Source organism: Pygocentrus nattereri, chromosome 10 (genome assembly GCF_015220715.1).
Source record: "Pygocentrus nattereri isolate fPygNat1 chromosome 10, fPygNat1.pri, whole genome shotgun sequence".
NCBI lineage: Eukaryota > Metazoa > Chordata > Actinopteri > Characiformes > Serrasalmidae > Pygocentrus > Pygocentrus nattereri.
Window position 1 is genome coordinate 32,207,881 of NC_051220.1, and position 18,739 is coordinate 32,226,619.

An 18,739-nucleotide genomic window follows, 5' to 3' on the forward strand; every position below is an offset into this window, starting at 1 on the left:
CGGTGTGTGCCAACCTTGTAAAGACTTACAGAAAACGTTTGACCTCTGTCATTGCCAACAAAGGATATATAACAAAGTATTGAGAGGAACTTTTGTTATTGACCAAATACTTATTTTCCACCATTATTTGCAAATAAATTCTTTAAAAATCAGACAATGTGATTTTCTGATTTTTTGCTTTCCTCATTTTGTCTCTCATAGTTGAGGTCTACTTATGATGTCAATTACAGGCCTCTCTCTTCTTTTTTAAGTGGGAGAACTTGCACAATTGGTGACTGACTAAATCCTTTTATCCCAACAATATATATATATATATATATATATATATATATATATATATATATATATATATATATATATATATGTGACAATTACATATACAAACACACCTTCTCATTAATAAATTCAGCTGCCTTGAAGGTTAGCTGCATAAGGGCCTAAGGTCACCATGCCCAGTGCCTAGCATCAGCTAAAGGGATATAAAGCCAGTATTGAGCTGTGGAGCACTGAAACTGCGTTCTCTGGAGTGATGGATTACCATCAAATACATTTGGGATGAGTTGGAGGGCCATTTGTTATCCAGAAGTAATCATACAACATCAGCACCTGATCCCATTAATACCCCTGTGGCTGAATTCAATCAAATTATCACAGCAACATCACAGCATCTAGTGTAAAGCCTTCCTGGAAGAGTAAAGGGGTTGTATATGTATATATAGTGTCAATAGTCAACAATCACTAGCGTGTCATCATCTGACTGAGACTCGAGGCCCTAGAAGATTTGGAAACTATGATTTGTTGTCTGAATGTTAGTAATTTTTATGTAATACATTTAATGTATTTAAAACTTCATAGAAGTCTTTATACTGACTTTTCATTATACAGTTGTTTATTAGTTGTTTAGTTTAATGAAGAAGCTAAGGAAGCACCTTATCTGTTGATTTTGGAGTCTTTAAATCATTAGCATTTGTAATCTCAGCAGAAGTTATGGTAGGTGATCCCCATATAAGGGATTTTCTCTAGCACATGCTCTTAGTTCTTGTATTAGGGCATATTGTATACTCTGGTCTAATTCAAATATATTGTTATGTTATGCTATTGTACTAAATGTATTACTTAAAACATCCAGTGCTGTGATAGTCAGTCAGGTGTGTAAGTGATCTTTCTATTTAAATCTATACTGTATTCACAAAGTATGTGCTTAATACTCAGCAGGGCATCCACTACAACTCTAGTTCTCTGGGGATTAAACTAACCTGAATTTATATGTATTTTTATATAACGATTTTGTATATATATACATATTGAATGATGAGTTTTAATTTGATCTCATATTTAAGAAGACTAATTTTGTGAACTGGTTGTCATATTCAGAATGTGTGAATGTTAGCTGCTAATATGTTAAAATAAATATTTTTATTCAGTGACATTAATTCTTCATATATGTTAATTTATCAATCAGCAAAAAACAAAGCCATTCTTCTCAAAATGAGTTTAGTGTTCATTTTTTACAATAGGCTTCTACATACATACATACCAGTTATTATGCTGACAACTAGTGAACAGAGGAAATGAAAAACCCATTCATGTGAGCTTGAATTCGTACACAACTTGGTGATGTTTAGACAAAAAGGCATCAAAGGACTCTTACTGAGTGCAAGTCACCAAAAATAAACATTCAACTTAGAAACACTACAATTTGTCTTTTCTAACAAAACGTTTTGAATTATTATTGCCCCTGTATTTCTCTATACATTACGTAAAATATCTTTATTACTGTGTATTTCTGGCAAATTAAAAAAAGTGATGCTCAACAGTATTCTGGAGGTGAGATGGTATGCAGAAGTCCCAGATTATCTAACACAACATTGCCTGTATCCTTTTGATTGAAGAACAGTTCACAATGCTTTAAATGATTGACATCATCGCTGAGTGTGATTTTGTGAGATTACAAAAATGCACTGCATATAGACCACACAGTGGTCAGTGTAAATCTGGAATAGGGCATTCAGAAGTTCTGTCCAGTTCTGCTGTCTTTGTCCTCAGGCAACAGTAATGAACCCATTCAGTCACATCCAGCACCTGAAGGACACAGAGTCACTGAGCCATAGATTCAGTTTCTCTTCTTCTGCCTCGCTCCACTTATTTCCTCAGGATCTGTTATGCACTGGAACCCAATTAACATGCCCACGATAGAAAAACCTAGAAAAAAATGGCAAGAGAAAAACTATGAGGCTATCATACAGAAAAATATAAAGTGAAGGTTCATAATAAAGGTTTAACATGCATTTGCATTTATGAGCTGTGACAACATAACTAATACTCAAGTATAAGACGTGATAGTGTTTTAAATCCGACACCCATTACTAATCCTCTCCACTAGTGCAGTGGTGTGTATATGCAGGTATATTCCATACAGACATACACCCATCTCTGATTAATTTCCCATATACTCAACTAGAAACAGGAAGAGATGCATTTGTGTCTGTATACTTTGTTATTGACTTTTGATTTTGTCCAGTCATCAGTCATATAACCAGCATTATGCTGTACTGTAATTTCAAAGAACATGAATTGAATGCTTTTGCTCAGTTTGGAACTTTCATACTTGAAACATAAATTAATGCACTTACTTAAAACAACTATTACCAATTATTTCTTAGTGTTATCTTGGCTTGTTCAAACTCAATTCCAAAAAAGTTGAAAGCAGTGATCAGGAAATTCTCTTTGACCTGTATTAAATTCAAAACGGTACAAAAACACTGTACTTTGTTTTACGCTCATTCCAAATTTGATGCCTGCAACACATTCCAAATAAGTTGGGACAGGAGCACATTTACCACTGTATTATATCATCTTTACCTTCAAAAACACTAATATTTTGTTACTGTGCCTTTAACTCGGATATAGGATAAGTGATCTCTGTTCTAATTGGCTTTTACCATGATATGGACCCTTTAATTATACAGTACATGAGAAATAATGTGCACTTACAGTGAGTGGTAAGGATGCCCACCTATCCAGACATCACTACACCACTGATATTGACCATTCCCAAATCAGCAGTATCTCATAATGTTACAGTCATTTAGCAGACTGTGATATGATGACATAGCAGCATGTTGCAAACAACATCATACAGATCTGCTTTTCATTATGATACCTGCCCAACTCACCTGCCACAAAAAGAGGGGCCATGACTCCAATGGTAAGTGGGGCTGTTTTATAGATAAAGGCTTCAGATAGGAAGTGGCCAAGAGCCAGAACAAATGTCCACAATGTTATATGATAAAGCCTAAGGTGGGAATAGAGACAAGAAGAGGCAAGGACAATGCTAGCATTTAGTTTTTTTTTGCATATTTTGTCATTTCAAACTAAAAAGAAATCAAAATAACCTGATTGCCCTACGTTCTGTTCTGAATGTCCATGGCACAGGCACAACGAATGATGGATGACAGTAAAGTCCATATCCCAAAAGTTCTTGCCTGAAGGCCATTTACTGAGGAATAAAAAGGCAGTTACATTTTAGGTAACTTAGTATCACAGATTTGCCTGATCTTATTAATTGTTTACATGGAAGAGACAAACAAACTGTACAAAATTCAAACAATTGCTGTAAAATTTACTTTAATAAAAAGAATGTTTTATCATAAAATCACAACATTAAACATACAGTAGCTGAATATGTACATTAATGCACTTTACAGATAAAGAGGACAGAAAGTGTAAGCATATGGTAAACTAGACATAATTAAACTATACAGTAAACTGTTAAGAAACCAGTATGTTATTCTAAGCTGTACTGTATATTACTTCAAAATTACAGCAGTTGTGTGCACTCACCAAAATCAGGTGTGCCTGTGTAAAGTTTCTCGGAGAGAAAGCTGTGGTCGCGGAAGCTTTGGACTGTATTTCCCACGGCGATGACGGATACCATGACCAACCAGCTCCGCAATACGTTCAAAAAACGACTCATATTTCCTGAGACCAACAACGGAAGCTCACTACTGACCAGCGCGTCTGACCAGCGTTCTCCTAAAACCAGAGCATCAGATTGATTAGAGCTGCGTTAAACAGATGAAAGTCGAGGTACACAGACCTACAGGTCGATAAAGAAAGAAAAACAAAGCTAGCATTAGCTGAAGCAAAATATTTCTATTGACATTAGCTAGCTAAGCTTGGCGAATTACTATCAATGGGTGCTTAGCTTCAGACATGTCTACAAGTACCTGAGCATTATTCTCACTTCAGATTAAGAGGTTACATTTACCTGTAGCAGAAGCTGAACGCTGAGCCCTCCTGCTCCATTGCAGCGAGCACCCGCTGCAGCAAAACAGCATTTTAGGACACGTCCCCCTCAGTAATAATTACTGTAGAGACATAACATTGGACCAATTAGGAGCTGCTGAAGATCGTCGCACCTTCGCCTCAGTGGACGGTTTGAAAACACGTGGTGTAAGACCCCGCCCAATTCTGTGTTTTCCTCCAATCACTGCACAACTACAAGCATCTGACGACAAACACACGAGTTCGAGCACTGGAGTATTTCACCAAAGCGGACTGCTCAGTAAACTGGATTTAGAACAATAGAAGTCAATCCTGTACAATAGCAGAGGAGGTAACAAACACTCGCAGTGTGGTACTAAATCCTGCAGTTTGCTGGGAAATTCTTCTTGTATTTTAGAACAACAATAATAAAAGTCACTAACCCAGCTCATTCACTGAACTGACTGAGGGAAAATAATGAACCTGTATGCATGTAATAATAATAATAATAATAACAATAATGCCGCTATAAGAGCTTTAGCAAGAAGCATTGAATACATAAAGCAGCAACAGACAAGATATAAATAGAAGTACAATCAAAATACATTAACATAAAACAAGCTACAATGAAAATGTGTGGCATGAGATGAAATTTGATTTCACGGTGTTGTCCTGTGTGTACATGTTGCATACACCAATATCCCCCATGTAAGTCGACAACGTCAGTTTTATTTATCAAATATGGCTTAAGCATAGTTTTAGGCTAAATTGCAATTCCAGTGCTGAGTCATCATTGAGATCTTCTTTTGGTCTGGGTTTAGGCTTAATCTGGCTCAGAAACGGGCTCTAGCCGCGTCTCTGCAGAAACACCAACGCAGAAAGACACGTGAACCTCAGCAACATATAGCTGCGCATGCGCAGCTCAATGGGTGCCGGTTGGTTGTTATAGTTACAGCGGTGGGGGAAAAAGGAGCTAGCTAGTCAGGCTAACTGCATCGCTTACACCGGTGCTTCACTGTGGAACGTTTTACTCTCACACAAACAGGTACGCTTAGATCCACTTGACTATTAAACACTAATCTGTGCTCATTTACCCGACCTGGACGTTGTGAGTTGCGAGGCAGAATGGTAACTGTATTTTCACAATTAGCTTGTCAGCTAGCTACGCTAAGCTTGCTAAGATAATCTACGTTAACTCTAACCCTCAGTCCAGTGTTAGCTAACGCTGTTAAAGCTTTTCAGCGAGCCAACAAGTTAATATAAAATGCTAGATTTAGTAATTAACATAGCATAACGTGTTCTCGATAGCGTGTGTTAACGTTACTTATGTCGTTTCCTTTTTTGCTTGAATGTGTTTTAACTGTTTTTAATAGAAAGTTTTCTTGACTGGTATCAAACGAAGTCAGGTAACGTTAGCCTTAGCTAAGTTAGATATTATCAGCTTCCTTACTTTTTTTGAGTTTTTGAGTAGTTCATATAGTGAATGGCAGCATTAAATAGAAATGTTCATCCTTACAGTTTCTGACAAGGAACCTAAACGAGAAATTTATGATAGCTTTCATTAGTGACTTACTATCTGTAACAGAGTGACAATACTAGCTGACAACGAAGGCTTACTTGCTGGGCATTAATGACGTCTGTAGATGCCGTTTCCTGGCCGTTAGCCTTAATTCGAATAGAGGTTGTCTTGCATTTGCATTTGGTATTGTTTAAAAACTTTCTCCATGATTACAAAAACATTACTTTGTTTTGAGTGGTGTCTGTAGGTTGGAGATGTGTCTTTTCATAACCTCATTCAGCTGACACAGAGCAGAACATCTCCATCTCTGTGGTGGAAATGCCAGCTGTGAACCAGGATAAAGAGGATTCGGAGTCTCTGTCAGAAGATGAGCTGGAGTAAGTGGCTGTGCAGCTCATCTTGGCATCAAAGTGATCACTTAAGCATTCTGCATGCACACAGATTGGGAAAGCAGCAATGTAACATTTTAGATTTCTTAAATTGGTTCTGTAGAGTTACGAGGTGTGGTGATATTTATAGACATAATCTCTGACCTGTACTTGATGTGGCTGAAATAGGCACTGTCTGGTGTAGTCACTCCCAAAATAACCTAGTATTGTTGTTTTACAATGATCTCTTAGGTCTTATTCATTAGCTTATTAAGAAATCATTTTCCTTGCTTGAGGTAATGGTTATCAGAGACCACAGTAAATGTAATGCCTGAAAAATATTTTAGATTAATTTCTTGCAAAGTAGACCGGTGCTGAGTAAACTTTAACCTGAAACATGTTTAGTCCAAGGTATTACAAAAGTAACCATTATTGATTTGAGAATTTGACAAATCTCCTGAACTAGCTCTGAACCAAAAAAGGAAAGAGTTTGCCATTTAACGAACTCATTAGTCTCATTAGTAACAGAAGCTTTCACAGGTACTTCAGAATGTCTGGAAGTATTCTATAGTCAAGAATAAACCCCCTCTTAGTAAACCCATCAACTGCACTAGTATTTTAAAATGTTTTAATTGTCAGTAAATCATAACCATTTTGTAATGTTCAGCATTTCACATCACATGTGAAAAGAAGGAAAAAATACTTGATCTTTGCATCAGGTGTCAGGTGCCTAGTCCAGTCCTTTTATCTTGATAAGGATTTTCTCAGCTAACTTGGATTTTGACAGCTTATTACTTTGCTTCCATTAGAGGTTCATGGGGCTTGTCTTATCTTACGTGCTCATTCTAAACAGGCTGCTTTGGGGTTTTTTTCCACAGGCCTGGATAGATAATCATAAACAGACAGCACAACCACTGTTTATATGTCTCTCTCTTATTTTTTACATTTTAATTGTTTTTAATTTCTACCCGATTTTCTCCTCAATTTAGTCGTTTCCAATTCCACCCGCTAGTTAGGACTCCGCCAGTCATACGATACTACCAATGCTAGGAGGGTGAAGGCTAACACAGGCTTCCTCTGAGACCTGTGAAACCAGCTACCACTTTTTTTCGAACTGCCGTCACATAACGTCACGGGAATGTGCTCGGAGGAAAGCGCCAACCGCCAGATCTACTACGTCAGCTAACAGACGCCTGCACTGACTAGTATCACGTTAAATGATGGGGGGGGGGGGGGGGGGCCAATTGTGCTCTCTTGGACTCCTGGCTACAGATGGCTGTAGCATCACCAGGATCGAACTCACGATCTCCTGATGTTAGGGCCATAGACGGTTAGACGGCTGCGCCACTTGGGAGCCCCATGAATATGTCTTTCTGTTATGTGATCTGCTCATCACCACCATCATTTCCAGTAGAGCACACCATCCACATGTCATTTTATTACTACTACTGCTTAAATGTGATGATATAGTTTGCATTCTTTTGCATGACTGCTTGATTTGGCAGCAATCCTTAGCCTGGCACTCTGCAAAAGCATGTTGTGTTTTGTGCAATTCTGTGTGACCATAATAGATCCTATATATACTTTATCTCAGTAAAGCAGATCTCTAGAACTCACCATATTCAACTGACATTATATGATTTCTCGTTCCTCTAATCCCTTCTCCCTTAGATGTCATACCTGCATTGCCTGGAGTGGCGTCAGTAGGAAGATTCCAGTTTTGCTGTTCCATGCTGAAGCTATTGTGTTGAAAGATGCAAATATCCGCTCCATTGGAGGTATTAAGGCAATTAGGACACAACACTTTCCATCTGTTTTAAAGTCATAAACTTAATGAAGACTCGTGGCAGAGAAATGACAATGTAATTGAGTTGCATGATGTTTTTACGTGATTTGGCAAGCACTCCTGTCACTGGGTGTGCCCTCATAAGGCTTGCAAACTTTTGGTGGCTTCTCAATGAGTCTTCAGTAGTCTAGGTTAGCATGTCATTTTTAAAAATCTTAATCTGTGTTATTGCTATTGAAATACTAAGGATTTAAAGTTTAAATCTCTGAAGCTGTGATTTATTTTCTCTTTGCAGAAAAATATAACTTAGCTTTCAAGATTGTGCGCACAGAGAGCCGACTTGTGCGTGGCATACTTGTGAGTCATGGATTCCATGAGGTAGAGCATCATGTACTGACAGCACACTGATAATAATTCCAGTTAAATTGTACTTATCATCGCAATTTTAGGTAGTTAGTCTGTTACAATGTAGTTGAGGTAGACAGTACATTAGCACTAACTCTACTTTAACCTTTTGGCAATGGTCAGTATGACTCACTGTGTTTTTCAGTTTATATTTTGCACACTTGCCATTTGATGTAGATGAACACTAGTTGAAATTTTTTCACTATTTAATGAATTTTATGAATGTAAAAACCTTTAATATATCTCTATCCATACTTCGAAGCAACCTAACAGACATGATTCTGGGTAGGTAAATCAGCCTCCATGCTGTAAGGCTCACATCCCTGTAACAGAATACAGTAAAGGAGTCTTTGTTTCCCCCAAACTGACACCGTCGATGTCAAAGCTCAGGAATGCGAAGGGACTGGCCTCCAAAATTGCTAATCCTGATTCACAAGGGAGTGCTTGCACTATTATCACGCCATCTGAGTACTTACTATTAATGCCCGTTTTATTTCACTTCAGTACTGCTGGACTTCCCCTAAAATCATCATCAAAGGCAGGGCTAGTATCTACCACAGCAGCGCTTCAGCCAAGGTTTAATAAACTTCTATTGCTAACATCTGGGTTTCTCATAGCCAGTACGGATGGCTATGCCAAATCTGCCTCCACAAAGAGAGCGAGAGAGAGAGGCAGGGTGAGGGGAGAGGCAACAGATTGGAGTAGTTTGACTGTGTTATACAAAGGTCAATGTTTCAGCTGGGAAAAATGGAAGTGCTGTATAATAGAAGATAAGTTCTATCAAGGCACTTGATTTGATTTACATGTTAGTCGTTGAGCTCAGTGAAATGTTAACAATGTCCATGAAAGTATCTTATACTATGGTCACTTAATCCTTACCACAGTTCTTTGTCTGTATAACTTGTGTTTTATTTGTCCTTGATGTACTTGCGTATGTTTAGGTACACCCAAACAGTAATGACTTCAACCTGATGTGGACAGGCTCCCACCTTAAGACTTACCTGCTTCGCACTCTTCAGGATTTTCAGAAAGTCAACCACTTCCCCAGGTATGTTGGTCTATGTGTGTATGTGCATTCTTTTAATATAATTTAACATGCATTTACTGTGCAAGGCACACCTGTTTTAAAGAACAAGTGTAGCCCTCTCTTCTGGTGTTAACATAGATGTCAGTGCAACACAGGCTTTTATGCAAACAAGCATGTTACTGTAGCCTAAAACTACACAAACTGTAATCTTGTAATATAGATTGTAATAGACCAAAACATGCCATACTGGATCTGTAGCTTCCAGAGTGTTATTTCAAAAGTTTATGTTCTCTGATCATTCTTGATGTTGATCTCACTCCCTCATTCTTATGGTTAATGCTCTTGTTTGTTTACAGGTCATATGAACTGACGCGGAAAGATCGGCTCTACAAAAACATTCAGAGGATGCAGCAGACACATGGCTTTCAGAACTTCCACATTGTGCCCCAGACCTTCGTGCTTCCTGCTGAATACCAGGAATTCTGCAGTGAGTGTGCCCCCGCCGATAAGCTTTGCTAACATCTCTGTTTAGCTTTTTGCTCATGCTGAAAGTAAACATCATAAAGTATGAAAGCTCTGCACTCATTTGCTCTTCTGCTGTATTTTAATGCCTTCCTCTCTCCCCTCATTTGAACTGTAGACTACTTCTGCAAGGATAAGGGCCCATGGATCATCAAACCTGTGGCATCTTCCAGAGGCAGGGGTATCTACCTGGTCAGCAGTGTATGTGAAAACCCATTGCACCTGATACAAAGGAAGCATTCAGTGTTTATGATCCTTTGGGTTTCAGTTGTCTTGATTTTGGTTAACATTTATATTTGTACTAGCTGTATAAATCAGTTTAGAAGTAACTCGTACATTAGCGTGTTTATTTTACTACCTTAACTACCAGTATGCTAGTTGAATTGACTTCACGATGGAGTCAAATGATGTCTCTTGTTTTTAACTTTGCTTTATGAACAATTGCAAATGTCAGAGCTATCATTTATTGTGAAAATTGTAGAAAAAACAGCAACTGAACAGATATTTCTCAAAAGTGTATGTACGTTTTTGTATGCTGAAAGTAATTTTATTTCATCTTTTTTTTCCCTAATAGTTAACATAGGTTAGCTTAGCTTAGCTTAGCTTGCTAACTACGAAATACAGATACCATTTTCCCTCAGAAGTTTGGGTATACAAGTATGTATTACTGTTTAATAGTTGAGTGACTCAATTTATACCTGTTTGTGTGAAAGTTTTTGAGTCATAGATGTGTGTCTAAGTCAAAGAATTCACACTTTTTTAAAATCACCTTTGTGTAACAGAGCAATTTTGAAGCATGTAAGCAGTTCACAACGAGAGCTAGCTGGGCTAAAATAAAGCAGTGTTACAACTAAACCACCCAGTGTAAACAGTGTGAGTCAATCAGAGGCATACTATCTTACTATAGAATGTCTCTGTTTAGCCTTCTGCTTAAGCTTTTTTGCTGTTTATATTTTTTAAAACTTTTTACTCATAGAGTGAATTAAAACTTTTTGTATATTGTAGACGCCTTGTAAATAATATTTATTAAATTGGTAAATTGTGGTGTTCTTCACTTTAGTTAATCACCATAGTTTTTTTTCCCACTGTATTTATTTTGAAGAGCATATTCCTTATTTATGTAGGATGGAAAGCTTGTCTAGTTCAGGCAAAATAGAATTGATTTGAATTAATTGTGTTTACAATAGTTTACCTGTTCTGATGACTAGCCCCTCAGTCTGTTACAGTTAACCCTGCGTATAGGGTATGTTATAACGGTAACTCATTCCACTTTCAGCTAAATTCTTCACACATATAGTAGAGTTGTGGATGCTTCTTATATTAAATATATAGGCTGTATATTTATCCTTCTCCAATATTTTTAGAATTATTTAGCAAAACCCAAAGTGTGTTGGTTCATGCTCCCCTATTACTATATACAGTACTGTGCGAAAGTCGTAGGGACCCACGACACATTTTCAAAATCGATTTATTTGTGTAGTATGTGTTTATTTGCTGAGAAAAGTGTTAATATTTGAATAAACAAAATTTATAGAATATTTAATAATGTTTATAATAATAAAAAAAAAAAAAAAAAAAAAAATATATATATATATATATATATATATATATATATATATATATATATACACATTTTATTATAAATAAAAATAATAAATGGTGATTTTCTGGATGTTAGTGTGTTTGTTTAACCATTTTCACACCTCTCCTTGAGGATGCCCAGTATTATATGTAGTTAAAAAGCAATTCCTGGTTTGACCAATGATGTAATTGATGATGTTGACATGTCTCTGTGGTGGCTGTGAAGGTGTCAAGGAAAAATATGGACCCAAGAAATTCTTGTTACATTTTATTGTTTTTATGTTTATTTGAATTATACATGTGACTTTATTCTAATGTATATTGTGATAAACTCACTGCTGAGGTAAACTGTTTAAAAATTTGCTTAGATGCCTAAAACTTTTGCACAGCACTGTAGGTCATCTGTCTCTTTGGTTCTGTGATAATTAGACCCAGCTGACTATATAGTGAAGTGGTTCCAGAAACAAATGTGTGTCCTAGACATTAATGCACCTTGGAGTAAATCACACACATCAAGGAATCCTCTTTTGGCAGAGTTTCTGATGATTTTCATCCTTGGCCATAGTATGTAGTGCCCACCCCCCTCATGAAGAGGTGGAAAGAATGTTAGTGATATTTGGAAAGAGGAATGGTTAATGTTTTTTTTTTTTTTTTTTTTCCCTGTTTGTGTGTTTTCTGTGAACTGTTGCCAGATCTGAAGTTGGTAACAGCAGCCTCTGAGCGTCTTGATCTAACAACCCCCCCCACCTGAAACAAATTTCAGACACAGGAATGGTTCATTGCTTCGTTGGTTCTGATATACAGCATCATGATAATCTGACCACATACTCCTATTACATCTTAAGAAATTTTATAAGCAAAGCTGTGTAAAAACACAGTTAACTTGAGTTATGGTCTGTGGTGCTTAACTTGTATTACTTTTGATCTGTGAAATGCATGCTGTTTTGTGTGACTCACATGTGGTGTACATATGTAGAGTATACTTTTACTTGTTACAGCTGCACCAAGTGTGGTTGGTGAATTTGAACATGTTGAACAGGTTGGTGTGTTTTAAAAAGTCAGCCGTTTTGTTCTTGTTGAGATATCATCATATTCTTATGATAGAATATATTTGAGATTATTGGTTTTGGACTAAAGAATACACAGGGGCCATTCAGGAACACTCTACATAAGGAATTTATGCAGTACTGTTTTCAGCCCAAAGTGGATCTAGGATGTGAGAATTGGGGGTGCGGTAAGAAAGAAATGATTGCAAATTATTGACTCCAAGAAAATATTGCTTGGAGTCTTTAAAGTTTAGGCCAATTGCACATGAGTGATGATGTGACAAGTAATCATGTTCTAAAATGTAACTTTTCTTGTCTTTTTGACTTCTTCTCCAGCCAAGCCAGATACCCCTGGATGAGAACATACTGGTGTCCCGATACATTAGCAGTCCTTTACTGATTGATGGTGAGTATTCAGTAAAGAAAAACAAGCATCTAAAGAGTAAAATTTACTGCGATAGCATTTCTTTCTGTTGTGTAATGATCTTTGCTATATTTCCTTATTTTTCTGCAGATTTTAAATTTGATGTACGGTTATATGTGCTGGTGACCTCCTATGATCCCATTATCATCTATGTTTATGAAGAAGGACTTGCCAGGTGAATCTTGTCTTTTTGCCTTCCTTTTTTTCCCCCTTTATGCCCCTCAAGCTATAACATCACATAGTGTTAGAGTCTTGTTCAAAATATTTCATCTGGCACAAGGATTTGTTCGGGCCTGGCCTCAGTTACATGTTGGAGAGTTGTTTCAATTCCGAGAGTTGAGATCCATAAACATGCATAAAATCTAGGCAATATTGCACCCTTTCCCTGTCATTAAGCATCTGTACAGCAGAATCGTGACATCCAAAAAAAGTGCTGTTCATCTGTGCAGTGAGACCACTAGATGGCAGCAGGAATGTTTCTGGCTAATTTGGACAAACATAGTAGGTCTACAAAGCTTTCCATTGTCTCACTAATGGATGAACAATATCAGGTTTAACAAGTGGAGATTTTCCCTAAGAACATTGAAAGAGATAGAGATTACAGTGTGCTGGAAATTTGTAAGTAGTAGAGCAGTATTACTCTTCTGCTTTAGAATAATTTAATTATTTTAAACAGTACAAAATGTAACAGTAAGATAAGTATGTAGGTAACGAAAAGAATGACATCAGTGTGCTAAGTTTTGTAATACTGTTGTAGACCCTGATTATGTATTTTTTAATATCTTTTATAATAAAAAAAATGTACAGTAAGTGAAGGCCTCATACAATTTCTCTACTTTGGGATTGTTGATTGTGTAATACAGATGTCACATCACCATCTGTCCAGCTTACTCTGGAAATAAAACTGTGGGAACTGGATATATATTGGCTAGGTGTGGCTTGGGGAGACTCAGGGGTCAAACTGACTGGGATAAAATATAAAGTGGTTGGCCTGTCACTATTAGCCTTGGCACAAGCATGGCCTTCACAGAGTGACAATCAAGTTTATTTTCACCTTGCACCATTATTAACTGTGTAATAAATCCTGGCAGAATTCCGAATCCAACTTTTATCTTGGACATTCCAGTGGCTTTGCAGGCATTCAGGTGCTCACGATGCCAAGGAATTCTCATTATTCCACATGTGGTGTCCACCCTGTGAAATACAGCACTATTGTACACTGAGAAGGAAGACTTCCACTTTTTGGAAGAAAATAATGCTAGTAATTATTAAAATTTTTAAGCCATGTTTTTGGATGTTTTCACCCTGAATTTACAGTATTTTTAACTTGCAGTCATTTAAAATCTCTCTTTCAAAGATTGTAATGATTCACAATATTTGAAATGTATTAATGTATGGACTCTCAGTTTTGTCCCGTCTTTTATTTAACATTTTTACTGGTTAGAAACTTTTCTTTCATTTTGTCAGGGCTTGTTTCTATAGTGTCAGGCATAAGACTACCCAATCAGTCTTATTCAAAAACTAGAACACACCAAATGTGTCTTATTGACTATTTACTTTGGACAGCATGATTAGATGGTTCTGATAGAAATTTTGTGTTCACCTTTGTTATTAAAGGATTATATGATAGGAATTTAAAATAAAGTGTTCTTGTAGCTATACGTCTCTACAAAGCACTCTGGATACTTTTTTAACTTCACATGTAACCATTTATAAACATGGTGTCCTGTAACATCTCTTAATTTGTCCAGTCTTTCCTCTGTTTGGTTGGCTGTACTGTAGATTTGCCACAGTGAAGTATGACCATGCTGTGAAGAACATCAAGAACCAGTTTATGCACCTCACCAACTACAGTGTAAACAAGAAGAGCAGTGATTATGTCAGGTAAAGTTGACTTTACTCAGACATTAATGTTCTTTTTGTATTCAGTTTCTCCCATTCTTTCTGTTGGAAGATGTTGATGTGAACACTGAAAAAAGAGAAACTGTCTATTTGCTCTGCCATATTTTAGACTAATCGAGTTACATACAACCATAACATGAAGTTCTGAATCAGTGGAGAGGCATGCATGTATCTAGCAACTCCCTATCTAGTCATATCCAAAGAAATATAAACGGCAAAATATCCTTATGTTCCAAGAATGTCTGTACACATATAACTTCTGTTTGTAACTTTGAGTAGTCTTCACTTTGAAGAAATACATAGTTTGAATAATGTATCTTGTGATCACAAATCACATATTTGCTACTTGTGGTCTTGTCTTCTTGTGGGCGGCTTAAAGTAGTAGAATTAGATGAATACGACACTAATTGGAAAAGATTTTAGCTGTCATGAAAAACAGTTAAATCATCACTCACCCTTGTTCCCTGTTCACAAACGGAGAAGGAATGCATCCTCAGATGTGAGATAATCCCGTTGTTTGCTAATCATGTCAACATTGTTGCACTGTGCTCATTTCTCAGTGCTGTTTTGGCAAACCAGACACTGAGGGCCTGTTCTTCCTTTTCAGCTGCGATGACCCTGAAGTAGAGGATTATGGGAACAAATGGAGCATGAGTGCAATGCTGAGGTATTTGAGACAGGAGGGAAAGGACACCACATGTGAGTAGAATCTCACATTACTTTGTCACATTCACCTGTTCTATTGTTGTGAACCATACTCTTGTTATTTCATGCATGGTCTGATCGTATGATACTGACTGGATCATTAGTGGGATTTTATATGTTTTCTTATGTTAAGATATAACTAAGTAATTTTCAGTATTTCTTGGGTTTATACACAGTTTGCTGCATTTTCTCCTTCAGACATGCATTAGATGTTTCTGTCATGCACTTTAGTAGCCTAAGAGACCCAAATGCAGTGTTAGATAATTAAAAATTAATTTTGTGGAAGAATCGGAATTATGCTAGACTTGAGCTATAATCATCCAGTAAAACTTAGCAGATTGATTATCATCTTCTACCAGGGCTGTGTGACTGAATAGCATTGTTTCCTGTTGTATGTCAGTGCTGATGGGTCAAATAGAGGACTTGATCATCAAAGCTGTTCTGAGTGCAGAGATACAGATTGCTACAGCCTGCAAGATGTTTGTACCTCACAGGAACAACTGCTTTGGTAAGCCTTTTGCTTTACACTGACATTGCTATTGTCCATAAAATATTAAAGACAAAACTTTATACATTTGAATGGACTTAAAATGACATTGTATTTGGGTATGGTCTTTAGAATCAGTAAACCACACCTGCTAAGTCTTGCAACTATTGTAACATGACCTTGCATTGTTTTAACTAATAGAAAAGGATGAATGTGGCTTATGGTGAAATGAGCACAGATGTTAAAGTTGTAACCTCTGCTCATCACACACTTGTAGCCGATATCTTTCAGCATTGCTTCGCTTGAATGCATTATGCAGGCAGGCCAACTGTTTTTCATTCTGTGCTATAATGAGGTGTTAACTACTGAGGTGAGTTGTAACATATTTCTTTGCAAATTACTCCATAACTAAGTGTGTAATCAGGTTTATAAGAATTTACTAAACTTTATTGTTCCAGTATTCATTCTAATAAGATGGACCTGTATTAATTATGGGGTGCATCACAGTTTAAGTAGTTTTCTTAATTAGGTTCAATTACATTAGGTACATATAGCACATATTTCTAGCCTTCATACTCAAAGCTTCATGAAACATTTGATTAATTGTTTAACTGCTTTTTATTCTTTTTACAATGTCTTTTGTGTCCTCTTTAAAGCCTGGTCAGTATTGTATGTTTAAAGGTCAAAATCTGGTCAGTAATTTTACACACTAAATGTATTTTTAAACAAATAAAAGTCACATATTTAAACAGTGGTACCATTTCATGTTCAGACATGTCTTCTAATCTAGAAAAGATGTTTTATATTTCAAACATTATACCGTATATCTTGTCTCTTTATACAGTGCCAAAAGTATGTGGACACCTAAGCAGCACACCTATATAAGCTTGGACATCCCATTCATATGTGTTAATATGGAGTGCCCCCCCCCCCCCCCTTTGCATCTATAACAACCTCCACTGTTCTGGGCAGGTTTTTCACCGGAAATTTGTAGTGTTTCTTTAGGAAGCTGTGCCCATTCAGTAAAAAGAGCATTTGTGACTTTAGGCAATGATGTTGGACGAGAAGGCCTGGGTTGCAATCGGTGTTCCAGTTCATCTCAGAGGTGTTCAGTGGGTTGAAGTCAGGGCTCTGTGCAGGCCACTTGAGTTCCTCCACACCTTGCTTTGTTATAGGGCATTCCGGAACAGGGAAGGGCCTTCACCAAACTTTTCTATTTCCAGGTTGGAAGCATGTAATTGTCTAAAATGTCTTTGTATGCCGTAGGATTAACGTTACCCTTTACTGGACCTAAGGGGCCTAGCCCAAAAAACAGCCCCACATCATTATCCCTCCTCCACCAAATGTTACTGTTGGTAATATGTATTCCAGTAGGTACTGCTCTCCTGACATCGCCAAACACAGATTTGTCCATCAGACTGCCAGGGTAGTGAAGCGTCTAGATGTTTCTAGTGCTACAGAGTCCGGTGGCACCACTCCAGCTGACACATGCCATTTTCACAAACTGGCTTGTGGCAAAGTTGTCATCCTATGACAGTACCCTGATAAGTCACTGAACTCTTCAATACAAGCTATTAAACTTCCACGTCTATGGAGATTGCCTGACTATGTGCTTGATGTTACACCTGTTAGTATTTGGTGTGGCTGAAACATTTCCAGTAATTTCTCCAGAGTCCGGTAATTTGAGTATTAACATACTTATTGTGTATAGTGTCAATGAAAGTGTCCAGCACATATGTCTAGGATTGAAAATTATGCTATTCAACTGCCCAACCTCAGCAGGTAAATATATTTTGTAATATGTGATGTGGATCTCATGTCAGATATGTAGAGATTTTAAAAAGAATTAAAAAAAAAAAAAAAAGTAATTACTTCCTAACATTTAGATGCAGGTAACTGGATTTGTTGATGAAGGGTTGTTTTCATTGATTTTTTTAAAATAATTTTTTTATTTTGCTTATTTTTTTTCTGCAGAAGGTATGTATGTAAGTTTTCAATCAGAGTTACTAACCTTTAATTGATCAATAGTTAACATTGATCAGTGGCTTTTATACTGAGGCCTGTGCTGTAGCAGGCTCGTGTGAACTGCAGTTTGTAGCCGATGTTGGCATTAATTGCTCCCTCCCTTACTCTCTCTTTCCTTGGCTCACTGTCTCTCTGTTTCTCCATCTCTGTTTGACACTCTCTTCACCCTCCTTTTGATCTGGCAATCCCTCTAATAGCTGAGTGGAATGTAATTGGAATGGGCTCAAAGTGTGTTGACTAAGCCTCCCAGTGTCGCCCCCTTCTGTTTCTCTCTAACCATTTAATTTTGTTTCTCTCTTTCTCCCTCCACTATCCATCCATCCATCTGTCATCCCTTTAGCAATGTAACATGTTAGTAGACATAATAGTTCCTTTGGAGGTGTTTAGACGGAAAATGCTGTATACCAGCTCTAAGCTGCACTAACTAAAAATCACCTGCATGAAGATGGTATCTCGCTTTCTCTCTGTTTCTCTCTCTTAGCCTCCTTACCATCCATCATGTTTGGTCTTTCATTGGACCAATAGGGTGAGGTTATGGTGTTGTGAGCGTTAGTGGGCTGGCATTGGAGCCAGTACAAGTTCAGCTCAGCACAGTATGTGACTGAAAATGAGCAGTCTATGCGGGTGCAGGCGCCAGTGGAATGTGATAAATGTGGCTAGATATGCATAGAGTGCC

General features: G+C 37.3%; 2 protein-coding genes across 6 annotated transcripts in view; one reads left to right on the forward strand and one right to left on the reverse strand.

Moving 5' to 3' along the window:
* Nucleotides 1-1,477: 1,477 nt before the first annotated feature.
* On the reverse strand, nt 1,478-4,345 carry erg28 (ergosterol biosynthesis 28 homolog). The gene is made up of 5 exons (XM_017690719.1): nt 4,271-4,345; nt 3,844-4,035; nt 3,409-3,499; nt 3,177-3,295; nt 1,478-2,202 (listed from the first exon to the last, which is right to left on the reverse strand). Exons 1-5 carry the CDS (start codon nt 4,338-4,340, stop codon nt 2,114-2,116), a joined length of 561 nt encoding a protein of 186 aa, XP_017546208.1. The 5' UTR covers nt 4,341-4,345; the 3' UTR covers nt 1,478-2,113.
* An 853-nt stretch (nt 4,346-5,198) lies between these two features.
* Nucleotides 5,199-18,739, forward strand: part of ttll5 (tubulin tyrosine ligase-like family, member 5) — a 73,334-nt gene continuing 59,793 nt past the window's right edge. For all 5 annotated transcript variants that reach the window (XR_005130838.1, XR_005130839.1, XM_017690846.2 and 2 more), the window contains exons 1-12: nt 5,199-5,311; nt 6,033-6,162; nt 7,825-7,931; nt 8,235-8,317; nt 9,286-9,392; nt 9,728-9,858; nt 10,012-10,094; nt 12,857-12,926; nt 13,035-13,119; nt 14,727-14,828; nt 15,454-15,545; nt 15,952-16,059. Coding sequence is in view for 3 of the 5 variants with exons in the window: in XM_017690846.2 (XP_017546335.1) it covers nt 6,104-6,162; nt 7,825-7,931; nt 8,235-8,317; nt 9,286-9,392; nt 9,728-9,858; nt 10,012-10,094; nt 12,857-12,926; nt 13,035-13,119; nt 14,727-14,828; nt 15,454-15,545; nt 15,952-16,059 (1,027 nt within the window). In the remaining 2 variants the exon portion in view is untranslated. The remainder of the gene's footprint in view (nt 5,312-6,032; nt 6,163-7,824; nt 7,932-8,234; nt 8,318-9,285; nt 9,393-9,727; nt 9,859-10,011; nt 10,095-12,856; nt 12,927-13,034; nt 13,120-14,726; nt 14,829-15,453; nt 15,546-15,951; nt 16,060-18,739) is intronic.

Coding starts and splice junctions, on each gene's coding strand:
- erg28 (XM_017690719.1), bottom strand. CDS start 4,340: ATGCTGTTTTGCTGCAGCGGGTGCTCGCTGCAATGGAGCAGGAGGGCT. Junction 4,036..4,270: donor GCGTTCAGCTTCTGCTACAG/GTAAATGTAACC, acceptor CTCTGGTTTTAG/GAGAACGCTGGTCAGACGCG. Junction 3,500..3,843: donor CACAGGCACACCTGATTTTG/GTGAGTGCACAC, acceptor TTTATTCCTCAG/TAAATGGCCTTCAGGCAAGA.